Source organism: Clinocottus analis, unplaced genomic scaffold (genome assembly GCF_023055335.1).
Source record: "Clinocottus analis isolate CAN_PGR_092001 unplaced genomic scaffold, fCliAna1.0.p SCAF_10, whole genome shotgun sequence".
Lineage (NCBI taxonomy): Eukaryota > Metazoa > Chordata > Actinopteri > Perciformes > Cottidae > Clinocottus > Clinocottus analis.
The window spans coordinates 15220792-15235630 of NW_027175821.1; the positions used below are offsets into that span (position 1 = coordinate 15220792).

General features: G+C 40.7%; 1 protein-coding gene across 5 annotated transcripts in view; it reads left to right on the plus strand.

Moving 5' to 3' along the window:
- LOC137788578 (ecto-NOX disulfide-thiol exchanger 2-like) overlaps positions 1–14678 on the plus strand; it is a 152493-nt gene extending 137815 nt beyond the window's left edge. For 3 of the 5 annotated variants that reach the window (XM_068581451.1, XM_068581465.1, XM_068581483.1), the window contains 5 exons: positions 2221–2361; positions 8342–8398; positions 9159–9264; positions 12148–12233; positions 14119–14678. In XM_068581451.1, coding sequence (XP_068437552.1) covers positions 2221–2361; positions 8342–8398; positions 9159–9264; positions 12148–12233; positions 14119–14250 — 522 coding nt within the window. In that variant the 3' untranslated portion in view covers positions 14251–14678. The remainder of the gene's footprint in view (positions 1–2220; positions 2362–8341; positions 8399–9158; positions 9265–12147; positions 12234–14118) is intronic. The other 2 variants (XR_011077770.1, XM_068581474.1) reach the window with 2 other exon arrangements.
- The last annotated feature ends 161 nt before the right edge of the window (positions 14679–14839 follow it).

Below are 14839 nucleotides of genomic sequence, written 5' to 3' on the forward strand. Positions count from 1 at the left end.
GTGAGGAGAACAGCATTGAGAAGCACAGCTTTAGGCTATTTTGATAAATGATTACCCTCAGGAACATTTAGTTATCCACTTGAAAAAAAAAAGGAAACATTTCCTTAGGCGGCAATCCACTTTTCTGATCACCTGCTGTGTTGTCAAATAGCCCCAGCTTGCAGTTACTCTTCCTTAAGCGATAGGAAAATATTGTTTTCAAGGCACGGGAGCTTTTCTCCACTTCCATCTCATTTGACAAAGTGCGTTGTAATCACCTTTTATGAAATGTGCCTCCAGCACACATATGAAAGCATCAGTAGATGCTTTGAACGCTGAGTAAGTCTTATCAGCAGATACGTGTGTCTCGCAGGAAAGAATTGATGCTCCCTTTGAAACCTGTATACATTTTTATTGTCTGCCAGAGCGTTTTTCATACATGACATCTCAGTTTTTACCTTAAATGTGTTTCTAATAAGATTATTTTCCTCTTGAAAGGTTTACGGTTGTTTGCCCAATGCTGCATAGTATAACCTCAATCTTTTGTTTGTTGTGTGGAGCAGCACCATGTGTAAATCATAACACATTATGCACCCAGTCAGTGTGTTAAGACAAGCCTCTAAATTGTGTTGTGCTTTTCGGCGTACGTTTGATAATGTGTGAAGTAGTAACATCCTTCCACCGTGTTTACACCATGCTTTAATTTACACTTTTAACATTCACTCTGTCTTAAAAGAAGCACGAGTTAGTTTTCACACCAGCGATTAGATGGGAAATAATAATCTTAGATAGAAACACGCAATTCCATAAGAGGTTTGTTTGCATCGGGGACTCGGAGGCCATCAGGCGTCAACGCAATTGATGCAAATGATTGTCCTGCTATTTGTTGCCTCTGTCAGTGTGGGCTCCCTGGTAAGGCTTAGCGAAGGGTCAAATGGATAAGTATGTTGACAACATCAGATGCCAGCTTCTGTTTTCAGTTTATAAATACCTGCTGAACCTTTTACATTCACACCAACCTGAGATTCAGCAAGACAGATTTAATTATAGTCCAATTACAACATGTGCTGTTACAATAACATGCAATTATAAGTTAGTGTAACGTTTGTTCACCTGATAATAAAAGGTTAGTCCTAAGCTTCCACACTGATTACCGCCGTTCAACTTCCTGTTATCATCCTGTTAACATGACATGTTAATATGCACAGTAATATAGTCTAAACGAGTTTGTCAAATCAAATTGTTTGAGCTTAGCTGATGTTTTTGAAGCTGCAACTGGAATATTAAAGGTTTCCGAAGGAAGTCTGCCTAAGGAAACATGAACTTGAGACTTTGTTGCACTTTTATTATTTTTAATGCATATGAAGCATAATTAATGCAACATCTAATCATACATATATCAGTTTTTAACGTAACCACTATCATAGTGCCATATATGAGTACTAGATGTGTGCTATTTGTCTGCCACCTTATTGCAATGCAAAGTGTATCCCGAAAACATGTTAAAACGCAGGCAGAATGTAAAATTATTACGATGTAATTGGATCACTCATTGTCTGGACAATGTATTCAGACAACATGTTTTAATACTTATGCTGGAGGTCTCAGGTCTGCAGGAGAGATCAGGAGGTGCAGGTCCGTCTGAATCTTTCTTCTTCAGACCAGCGCTCGGTGTTCACCTCACTTGACACACGCTGCACAGCACCGGTGTAAACAATGAATAATTCAGCATCACATTAAAAGGAGGAACGAGGCCGATGAGGGACTCCCTATTTTGAATATTTCCCAACAGGAATTTTACCTTTTGATTCTCTGGAGTTAAGATTGGGACCCACCATCAGATCACAACCTTTTCTCCTCCTGTCAAAGCTGGTGAAACATGACTGAAATGAATGGCTCTTCTTCTTCTTCTTCTTCTTCTTCTTCTTCTTCTTCTTCTTCTTCTTCTTCTTCTTCTTCTTCTTCTTCTTCTTCTTCTTCATCCATCTTCTTTCTTCTTCTTCTTCCTTCTTCTACGTCCTTATTATTTCTTTTTCCTTCTTCCTTTCCTTCTCTCCTTTTCTTTCTTCTTTCTTCTTCCGTCTTCATCCTTCTTTCTTTTTCCTTCTTGTACTCTTCATCCTCAATCTCCTTCTACTTATTTTTCTTCTTTCGTTTTTCTTCATCCTTCTTCTTTTTCTTCCTTATTTCTTTTTCCTTATTGTCCCTTTTCTTCATCTTCTTCTTCTTCTTCTTGTTTAGCAACTTCTAAAAATGAGGGACGAGTTGAAGGAGCGAGAGGCAGAACTTGAGAAGAACACAGAAGACAAACAGCAGCTGAAGAACCAAATCCATGAGCTCACAACAGGACTGCAGGACCTGCAGACGACAACCACAGTCCAGGTCAGAAGAAAACAAGCCCATGCTAAGTCGAGGGAAACGTTTGTGATCATGTGTAAATAGTAATAATGAATCATTTGAAATTAACGGGCCTTATTTGTGGTTTAGTGAGAAAGAAATGACTTCATAATGACTTTCAGTGCATGACGAATGTTGCATATCGGGGAAATTATTTAACACAGGCTTCATTTCAGTGAATATTTTGGTGCCTTTAATGTGGCGTCTCGTGATTCCTCCCTGAATTAACCCGGCACAGCAGATGAGTTATTGATAATCAACAATATCAAGTAGATATTTGGTGTTAACCATGACAATACAATACATTACAATACAAAATTACAAAATGAAATGTACCTAAACACACAGGTCACCATGATTTAACCCATAATTTAGGATTCAGGCTTCTAAAATAAAGGAACCGATAAAGAGGCAGAAATCAAAATCATTGTCTGATTCTGTCCTGTTACAATCTATTTTGTAGACTCATTTTTACTAATGAACGATTGTGGTCATCTCTAACCGCTGCTTCACAATAAATGCTTCCGTGAGTTTTGCCAGTTGAATGCGTTTAATGGGAAGTAGGACATTAGCAGTAACTTAATACAGTCTTTAGATGGCTGTGGGAGGAAGATCAGTTATCTGAGATGCTCATTTTAACAGCTTTTCATAAGTGTACATGCTTATGACAAAATACAGCCGAGAAGTAGGACAGCGGAGTGGCTGGATGGGAGATCATGACAATCCAGTATATACCTCAATCCAAAGTCTGACAGAAGTTTGAATAAACAAAGGTTTTGCCATCTACAGTTAAAACAAGAAAGCCGGGATAGGTGAGACATATAATTGCATCTATACATAGATTTACAATATCAATGTTACTAAATTTCATGTAGACAAATGCTGGATTAAATGCTGGGTTATTTCTTGTGAAAGACACGTGTGTGTGTGTGTGTGTGTGTGTGTGTGTGTGAAGACAGTTTAAATCTTGTGTGGGAATCCCACTTAATCAAAGAAGTCTTAATGTTTCTTAAGAGAAAGTTCAACTAGATATATTTTGCACTTTTAAGATTTCACTCCCAATTTCGGACTTGAATCAAGATGCAGCCCGTCACCGCTCCCTGTGTGGGAGAAGCCACTTGAGGGCACATCAAATCCGTCAATGAACTTTTACACCCAAATGAGATTTATTTCCCAATATGCAGTTCTGAAGCGATTTTTTTTTGCATATTTTGGCAAAAATTGCCCCGGTTATGATCACGCCACCACTGTCATGCGCTCCGTTCCATTATTGTAACGCTAACTGGTGATGTTACGTCATGAAATAAGAGATGGGTTTTTTATAAAAGGCGTGCCAGAAGAACTGAGATTAGAAACTAAGCAAAGAGAGTGTAGTCTCCTTTGTTTATCCTGAAGGTGTCCTTGATTGAGGGACGTAAGCAATGAACAACTCTAATGAGGCTGCTCGCACGCTGTCAGGAGAAGACTGGGATGATACACAGTGTGTGTGTCTGTGAAGCAGTGTGTTGCTGTGTTACAACTGTCCCGTGAAGAGACCAAACTTTCCTGAACCGCACAGTAATAATATTCACTGCGTCTCGACTCCAAATCTACAAAGATTGCATTTTTCAGCAGGTCACCTGGTGACATGCAACAAAGATTGCGTTTGATAGCAGCTGTGCTCTTTTACCTCTTGCTGGCCTGTTTTGGCTCAGCGTAGTGACGGGGAAGAGAGCGGATATGAGATGGAGCCTCGAGTTCAGTCAGCTATGTAATTGGATAATTATAATACTAAAATGGTACTGTCAAGTGGTGCCTGATGACTCTGGTGGTTTGCTGTCTGCTCTTGTGTCATCTTCCTGATTCACAGAGCTGCTGAAGTTGGTTTGCTGTGAGCTGATTGAAGGTCGCTCAACTGCAGATATTTAAACTATGTGAATTAGCTTTTCTCTTTTCTTCGTGCCCTCGTCTCTCTGAGACTGGTCTATTCATGTGACTCATGGAGAGGAGCAGTTCCTTGACTGATAAATAGACTCGTGGATCTCAAGAGCTCGCAGTGGACACTGCACTTCTTTGGGTCCATCCACTTAGTGTGAAGTGCTTTGGATGAACGGTTCCCAAGAAAATCAAAGTGCCCTCTCTTGTGTCATGGCTTTATTAACAGGTCATGACAATAGTTATTTCCAGGAAATTATTAGGAAATTATTCTGAAATAATTGATCTGTAAACCTAAGTGTTAGTTACACGTGTGTGTGTATGTCGGTTACCATGCAAGTCTGACTGCTGATGAGTGATTGACTACAATACAGGGAATTATGGTTTTCCCCCTGCGGGGACAACATATTTTTGCTTTAGCTTCTCAAACTGTTTCACTAGATCTGCTGGTGAGGATTTATTTTCACTCCTCCCATATGCATCTCTCGCTGTTCTCCGGAGGATTACCTCTGTATATAAGCAGAGCTGTATAGTAACAGAGAAACTTTATCATCTGGACCTCCGTGAGGAGGTGGCGTTAAGGAGAGGACAGCATGTAATGTTTGAGTACTTCTGTCAAATCGCATGACAAATATGTTCAAGCTCTTCATGTCTCAGGAGAAAAATCCTCCTTCTGTACTTAAGCAGCTTTAACATTGCTGCAAAGAGTATTTCAGCTAAACATCTCACAAAAAGTTCACATTGCTTAAACTTTGTGCTCATGTTTGACTGACCTTTGTTAGCCCTGCCTGTAGCTGAAACAAAAAGAGATAAGAAGTCAGTTCACCAGGTGGTCAGAAGAAAGGAAGGCAGGTTATAAAAGTTGCATGAAGCTGGCAAAGAAGTCAAAGCAGCATCTATCATTTACTTCCGTCACAACCACCACACTCGGATCGGCCTATAGACAGAGCACAATCCCAGTGAGTACGGCCACAGCAACGCCCCTACTCTCCCACTACTAACCTCTGAAAAGGTGTTTGAATCCTGCTCCGTCTCAGCCCTTGTCAAATGTTATATACGCCCTGACTGATGATGTCTTTGAAGAAGTTTCCACTTTAGCGTCATTCATACCAGCAGGCAGTGTGGTTAAAGTTGGTCCTCACAATGAGAGACTGAATGGCAAGGCCGATATGTGACAGGAAATTTCAATACACAATTGTCGAAGGTACGTCTGCGGTGTAAACGAACATGAAGAGGCTATAATTTATATTTTTAGAACGACAATGTGTCAAATGAGGATGTGAACACAAAGTGACAATGTTTAAGGGCCTGAATCTGCAGCTCTCCATCCAAGTTTTATGAAAAAAGTTTCAGCTCATTGTTTTGCTCTCTGGCCCACAACTTTATTCTCACCACTCAGATTGTAACAAAGTAGATCATTTAGCAGCTACCAAGAGTTGGTAGAGACCAAAAACAGAGCTACAAGAATAATGTATATATCATAAAACGTTCAATGAATATTTTTTATTTCTTACTGCTGGATGTGTAACAGGTTCATAATAGATATTAATATTATTTACTAACGGGTCATGTGCCACAGTCTTTCAAAGTAGCTGTAATGAAACCTCTTTTTAAGAAGCCCACTCTCTAACCTTCTCTTCCTCTCTCAGATCCTCAGATCCTTGAGAAGGTAGTTGCAAATCAGTTGTGTGATTTTCTACGTAACAATAAATTATTTGAGGACTTTCAGCCAATATTTAGAACGCATCATGGCACCGAGACAGCACTGGTGACATCTACTAATGACCTTCTAGTTACATCAGATAGAGGACTGGTCTCTGTACTTGTCCTGTTAGACCTTAGTGCTGCATTCGACACCATCGAGCATGACATTTTATTACAGAGACTAGGCCAGTCGATTGGCATTAAAGGCATCGCACTAATCTGGTTTAAGTCCTATTGGTCAGATCAATCTCAGTTTATATGTAAACGATGAAATCTCGATGACCACCGGCGGTCATAGAGCTCCACAAGGTTCTGAGCTTGGACCCATTTTATTCACCGTATATCTGTATATCCGTATATCTGCAGTTTTATCAGAAAACATTCCATGAACATTCATTGTTATGCTGATGATACTTAATTATATCTATTGATCAAGCCAGATGAAATCCACCAGGTCGCTAAACTTCAAGCCATACGTAAAGACTTAAAGACATAAAAACCTGGATGACCTGCAACTTCCTGCTGTTGAACTCGGACATGACTGAAGTTATTTTACTTGGCCCAGAACACCTCAGAAATCAATTATCTGATAATATAGTTTCTCTAGATGACATTGCTCTGCCATCCAGCACCATTGTGAGGAGTCTAAGAGTTATCTTTGATCAGGACTTGTCCCACGTAAAACAGATCTCAGGACTGTCTTTTTTCACCTACGTAACATTTAAAAGAATCAGGCACATCTTGTCTCAAATGATAAAGAATAGTTTATTCACACATCTGTTACTTCAAGACTGAATATTACTGTAACTCCTTATTATCAGGCTGCTCCAGGAAGAGTCTTCGATCTCTCCAGTTGATCCAGAATGCTGCAGCTCGTGTACTAACGAGGATGTGGAAGAGATATCACACTACTAATGTATTAGCCTATCTGTATTGGCTTCCTTTAAAATCAAGATTTAAGTTTAAAATCCTTCTCCTCAAGAAAAGCCTTAATTGGTGATGCACCATTATATCTTAAGAAGCTTATAGTATTATATTTCCCCACTAGAAAAGGTGTAGTACCATATAGAGAGCTGTGCTCACTGAATGTGGGGTTACTTGTCTTTCCCAGGATCTTAAAAGGTAGGGTGGGGGTCACAGCCTTCAGTTATCAAGCTCCTATTATGTGGAGCCAGCTTCCAAATTTGTGATTGAAATCAAGTTAAAAGGTGATGATATTTCAATAATATGTACCTTGTTTCTGCTGCCTCCTAGTGGTCAAAAGAAACAGGTTAATGCAGGTTTTAAGAAGTCCATCTCTGTACATCTTGGTCCCAATGCTTGAAAAACACATATGGATCCTTATCAAAAATGTATTTAATCAGTTTTCCTTTTCTGATCCACCGATTCCTGCTGTCACTAAGTAGCACTAGATCTACGTTAGATCAGGTCACTGTGGCTTTACCTGTCTCATTATGTCATTAGACAATATACTCCCTGTTAGAAAATATAGATAGTAGGGTAATTATTTGAATACAGGAGAAAAAATAACACTATAACAAGTAGCAAAGCTTGGGCCATGTTTTAACTTAGACGTGTGGATCTATTGACTGAAACCTCTCATTTTATTCAAGGGCAAAAAAAAAAGTTTCCTCTCAGCATACAGTACGTGGAGAATACATTACCATACATACAATAAGACTTACATTATGCCGGCACATTGTACGGCATCAGCTCCTCTCACACAATGTGACAGTTCAGTGCAGTGTTTACGTTGGATGGTAGATTACATATTCATTCACCGTGTGCATTCATGCTGCATCGTAGCTGTCAGCGCTGTATTATTTCCTCACGCTGTGTATCTGCTTAATAATGCAGTTACCATATCTGTCCCCTAGTCTTCTTCACTCCGCTCTTCTCAAGATATCCTCTTTCATCATACACCTGTCAGCACTGTTGTCATTATCGCTGCCTTCAGCCGAGAGAAGCTGCTTTCATTTTTAACAGTGTCATCTTAAACCGCGCGTTTCCATTCAAATGCATTTATGAAGGATTCTTTAAGTTGACCCTATGATTAAATAAATCCCTTCACACAGCACCGCAAAGCAGATGACCTATTCTTTTGTGTGTATTTTGTAAACACTGAGTGTACTTTTTCTTTAACTGACATATCCTTCGAAACTTCAACTGTGTGTGTGTGTGTGTGTGTGTGTGTGTGTGTGTGTGTGTGTGTGTGTTTGTGTGTGAGCGAGAAAGAGGCAGACAGGAAGTCAGAGAGGGATGGAGAGACAGTTTTTGGTGTCTTCTTGCATTAGTGGGTGATTTGTTTCTCATTGACGTTTACTCTCATTTTTCTAATTGACTCTAGCCGGAGACGTTAAAGCAAGATGACAGAGCGAGCGAACAGAGTGCTAATCAAGTCAGTGTAAGTGGGAGGAAAAAGCCTGAGCTCTCACTACACCACGCTATATTTTTGTCTTCCCCTTTTACTTGTACTTGTTTCACCTCCCTTCCTCCCCCCTGACATGAAATATGATTACAAACCAACCTTCACAGGGCCTGTACTCGTCAGTGACTAAATCACCCAGACACAACTAGGTTAGAAAGTGAAGGACCGGCACACAGTGCAGATATAGTAAATGTGCACACTCAAATACCTGCACAGCATCCACATTAAACCAGAAATTGAAGACAAGGCCACTGTGTCCCGATTACGGTAGACTAGACTCTGGAGACTTTTCTTCCCTATGACTCTCATTTTACACACTTGACTCATTAAGAAATTAATGTCTGACACACACACACACACACACACACACACATTTCCTCTTCTATCCTCCATTATTTGGCTATTTCAGCTGTCACAGGTTCACAGTAAACAGCCGCTTGATCATTAACATTGTTAGCACTTCCTCTGTCGTGTTTTGCTTTTCCCCTTTGTCTGAACTTTAGCTGCTAGCTTCATTCTTTCGCTCCTTCATCTTGTTCTCTTGTCCTTATTTTTATGGTGATTATTTTGTGTTTATTTTCCATTTTTGGCATTTGCTTATAGTGCAAAACAACTAAAACACCATCAAATGAGAAACTACCCAGAGCCTTGTTGAGATGTTTCTGGGGCATCAGGGTTTAATTCAGGTACTTTGTGGGTCTTTCAACATTGTTTTGTGATCTCTGTTTTTCTGCAGGATGTGACAGCATCATCAGTGGTGTCCTGCAGTGAGGACAAAGAAGGTCTTCCAGAGAAGAATCGGGCCGGTCCTCTACACACTGAGAGGGATGCACTGCTCGTCGGTATGCTGCCTCCATCATTTACAAAATAACAACCACCTTTTTCAAGGTGGAAATAGTATTTTTTGACCACACCTCCACAGCCATTAATCCTACATCACATAAAACATTAATTACATGGAAGCTGCATGCCCAGCCAAACGTATACCTGTTGATTGACACCTGAATATCATGTTTGGGAAAAGTAAAGTTATAAACATCCTGACAGACATTCTTTTCATCTTTTATTTACTCCGGCAGGTCCTTGAAAGTGCCGTTGACAACCACATTTTAGTTGTTTACTAGTCATTTATTCAAGAATCCTTTTATTTATTTATTTTAAATATCTGCAAAACTAGTATGATTTCCATCAGACCCAGCACATTGATTTAAGATATAGATAAGAGAAAAAAGTTCACATATATAATGAACTTTAAAAACATATTTAACAGTGAAATATTTTGTAATTTTATTTTGGTTTGAATAAAAAAACGGAAAATATTAAATTGAGCAAAAAAGGTCATGTTGATTTACATTTGTGAGAAACAATTTCAATTAGTAGTATCTTGTGCTGGTGTCGTGAGTCATGTGATTCAGAGAAGACTGAGTTTACTGAGTCAGCGTCAACAGTCTGCTAGTAATGGCATACTTCATCATTCATTTAGAAGTGCATGCTGGTTGAGGATGTGGTAAACGGTACATACAATTGAGCTAAGCATAATTTTCATTAGGCCATACTGACAACAAAACAATGGATGTGTACCGGATGCCAGCGATACCTTCCAATATAAAATGTCCATTCCACAATGCAAACAATTATGGCCTCAAAAAGTGTGGCCTCAACAGCAATGTAACAAAGTAAGTTTCACAATGGGAGTGCAGGAGATACAACATCGCTGTCAAATTGGATTGCATTATATTGTAATGTTCACTTGTTCTTATTGTCCATCCTGTGTGTAACATAACCTCAACATGCACCATTTATGGCACCTCTACACAGCTGGATTTCTCTGATTTGCTTCAGTCCCTTTGACGTAATAACTATGCATAATTACAAAGCTATTAGAGCAAGAGAGGAGGAATATATGAAGAGAGAAAGAGCCCACTTTAATCATCGGATTACATAACACAATATGACTTTATGATAATGAGAAATATGGCCGACGTCTATCTCCCTAGTGTGTTATAAACTACATTATTTATAGAAGTAAACAAAGCCTCGTCCTATTTTGCTGCTTGTTTTCCGGCACGCTGCATTTTCACACATTAATTGTCAAGGACATCCGTTGGCTCAAAGCATGGAAGATGAAACTTGCTCCGTCTTGTTAGGGAGTAAAAATGAAATGCAAATCGTACCATCTAGTTTGACCTTTCAACCTTTCTGTATCTGTTCATTTGAGGCTAGTTCTACGTTTCCTTCAGTCCATTAAACATCTGCATCTACGGTCTCATAGCAGGTCGTTAGGTAGTCAATGGTGCTTGTTCCCTGTTCACGGCCACACCGGCTGTGTGCAGAGGCGGACGTGGTAATATTAAAGATGCTTCCACCTTCTTATGTCCGAATCAGTCCTCTTGACGTCTTGTTTGATGCTGAGTTAAAGTGAGCGCCGCAGGAAACCAGAGACACTCGACTCCTGAAGGAAAACGTTCCATCAGGAAACAAAGCGTCGCATCGCTTTACCTTTTCACTCCCTCCACTGTGTGAATTTACATGAACACAGGTGTATTCTTAAGAAAAATAAGAGAAAGTATGCAAGATGATAACGGTTTTCAGTTTGTATTGATCAGCTGCCTTCTGAGTTGTGTTTTTACAATGAGAATGAAAACATATTTTTTACTGTGGAGTATAATTATGTTTTATTACAACTTGGGTCTTAATTTTTTCCCAATAAAATATACATGACTTCTTTAATCTTTCCTCAATTTGATGAACTGATTAACCCACATGATCACTTTCCTTATCTTCTCAAACAAAAGTAATGAGTTTGAAGTTTTCTTTTAGCACAAAGTCTCTCAGATTTATGATAATAATTTGAACATAACATTGGATTTCTATATATCTTCACATCTTAAACAGTATGTAACAAACAATGTAATGTGTTACTTCCGGCACACAATCACATTTTGACCCATCAACCAACCAAACGCTTTAAAATGTTCTAAGCAGTACATACAATCTGTGTGCTAAGTTTGTTTTTAATTTTTCTCTCTTTTGTCATTTTTTTTTAATCATATCAATGCTTATTGCTTATTTGAGACATCAAACTTGAACCATAACCTTCATAACTTGTTCCCAGATCTCATCCGTTATGTATAATGTTGGCCATAACTGCTAAAATAAGACACAAGTTGTAATAAATCAGTAACAATCCCTCAAGTTCTTCTTGTTCTGTAAAGAAAGACTGTAACGCAGTACGGACTTTTTGAAGGATGAGACTAATGAGGTCACTGGATCTTAAACGGCCGTTGCTGTCAGAAATGTGCTGAAGATTTGAGAGGTAGCGAGGGGTCGTTCCCAAAATGGATTTGTAGACCACCAGCAGCCAGTGTTCAGGCAGGCGAACATAGTTTGGTCAATTCATCTGCGACCCGCCACCCGAATCTCAGCTGGTTTCATAAAAGCAGATGAGAGACAACGGGACACTCCCTCTAATCTGGAGCCACAATATACAAGAGCCTCTTAACCGCGTTAGCAGTCGGGCAAAAGCCACTCCATGCATCCTCGCTGGTTTTCAGTCAGGAAAGAGGAGGGAGAATAATACAAACTGATTTTGTGAGTGTTCTGCATTGGCTTGTGGTTTAATACAAGTGCCAGAAACTCAAAGGCTGGAGTCTGGTGGCGAGGTTTGTCTTTACATTGTGACAGCTTAATTAACATGTCTGCTGGACCTATTTGTTCTGCCTCAGGGATCATTGCAACCTTCCTGCACGTTCACCCGTTTGGAGCCAGCATCGAGTACATCTGTTCCTACCTACAGCGTTTGGACACCAAGGTAACATACAAACACACACACACACACACACACACACACACACACATACAGTATCCTAGACATAGTGACACAGATTAAATTTCCCTGCAGGGCTGACATATGGGCCTGCTGTATGCCAGAGTCTTGCTGTGCCATTTTAGTCTCCTGGCATGCAAACAAGCCTGAGGTGCAGGTGAAAACCATCAATTACTCTGAGATTTTTCGAGCCTTTGTTTATTTCAGCAAAGGGTGGAGAACATTAAAAGCTGCGCTGCCTCACGCTTATACACCTGTTACTAACCAATGGGTCATAGGCTAAAAACACAGTGTTCTTGTTGCCAGAGGCACAGAATGGTAAGGCGGCAATTATAGTATATATATATATATATATATATATTATGGTAAAAATGACACATATGGTTCAAATATAATGCACAATTACAATTAAATCGGAAAAGGAAGTTGACTAGACCAGCAGGTCCCTGCACGTATAATCTGAATACAGTTACAAGTACATGTATTTTTGTGACATGAACGGATAGAGATAGCAGCTTCATGTTGGTTGCACAGTCACGCTGTGAGTCGCCTGATTCAACAGCATCACCTAATCCCAACAGCTGAGTAAAGCCACAGTTGTTTCTGCATCAGGGTTTCAGGATTAGGTGTTTTCTCCCGACGCAGAACGAAGCCCTGCTGACTGTGTGGTTAACATGTTGATTATCATCCACTTTTTAGACTGCGTTTGAACTGCAACACGTAGCTAAGTCCATTGCTTGTTCGAGCCTCTCTCTTTCTGAAGTGTTGCTGTTATCACTGTCTAATTTTATCGCACATCTCCACTCGCACAACTTATTGATGAATATATTCATGTTCTGCGACCCGCCTGCTGAGGCCTGCTTCTGCCGGTTTAGGCTGTTAGTCAGCCTGATTCCTCTGAACAAGGAGACACATTTGAACTGATTCCTGGTTTGTAACTCAGCTGAGCTTTGTCGTCACCAAATCTCTCAGACCGTTCTTGATGGTGAGAGGCTCTCATTACCTCCTGCTGCTCAATTTCACTGCATCTGACTGGCAACTTCACGACGAGAACGCCAGTGGATACAACGTTGTTAAAGTACTTTATTTTTATTTTATTAATTCAAGTCATTGGTTGCTCACCAGGCACGCATCCAATGAAGTATAATAATATAAAAAATGCCCAAAACGATTTAATATAAATGTATATTTCGGATTATTGCAACTCATTCTTAGACAAGTTTACTCGGAGCAGAACATGTCAACATTTGAGAAATATGCTTATTGCATTGAGACTCAGATTGATGAGAAGCGACCACATGTTGTTTTTACTCTTCAGTTTTTGCACAAATTAAACAACGTGGCATGGAGATATTAATTAGTAATCTTTAAAGGTGTGTACAATCTGGTTGTTATCTTGCTGCCCTCTTGCTTCGTCAATACCACTGGCTGGACTGCCCGTCCACAAGCCCGATCCTCTCTGCTTATCTACCGGCTCCACACACAACTCCGTTGTCTGTACTAATACACCAGTCCCATCTCCATGGTGGGCCGTAATGCATCCTGACATCAGCACCGGACTCCAACAACCGAGTTATTAATGCAAGACACAGCGGGTCGCCTACAGCAGCTCGTACAGTGGGTTTCTGTCTCCACTGTCACCTCTTCCTTCCCGGCTTCGCCTCAGCCCACACGGGCGGCGCGTCACGTAGCGCCTATTGTCTCGGCCTTTTCGACTGAATCAAGTGAAGGTGTGAGAACTGAGTGTTAGCATAATGAAAACGAAGAGCAGAGGTGTAAGATGATGTGTGAGATTGCCTGTGTGACAGTGGTTCTGTGTGACAGATGCATATGTGTGTGTGTGTGTGTGTGTGTGTGTGTGTTTCTGCAGATCAACACCGGTAAGGTGGAGGCTCTTCTCTCTCGGCTGCCCTGCACCTTCAGACGGGAGCTGACCGGCGTCGGGGCCAGTCTGGAGAAACGCTGGAACTTCTGCGGCTTCCAGGGCATCAAGAGCACGTAGACTCTGCGGGGTCACGGACGGGACCAGACGGGTCGACGGGTCAGCGCAGCTTCACGGAGGACACGCTAGAAATGTGGAGCAAGCCCACCGCCGCGCACGGAGACGCCGGGCTCCACCTCGGATCAGGCAGGCCCGCTCTGAGTGGGTGGCAGAGAGATGAATATACTGGTTTTGTGATGGCAAATTAATTAGCGGCGTCTCTGTGGCGACCAAGAAGTGGACGTATTTCTATGATGATCGCCGCGTCATCTCTCACTCGCCCCTCTTGTTTTTTGTTTACTCATGTGAAGTACAAGTCTCAATCTCAGCGGACTCACAGGATTGGTCGGATTCTTGTGCTGGAGCTCACCGTCGGCTCAGCGCACTGGCAGACTGGACTAAAGGGCTACACAGGAAGGTCGTCAGGGTCCACTTTCAACCTCAAAACTCTCAAGCCTCCTTTTTTTGTCACTTTTTGAGTTTGTACAATCATGTGAAATAAATGATTATATTTCTTTCTACTTTCTGTGTTGGGTTTTTTAAAATGCACACGAGACAGATGCAGCGATCAGGTTGATTTTTTCTTTTTTGTTATTCAGACATCTCAGTG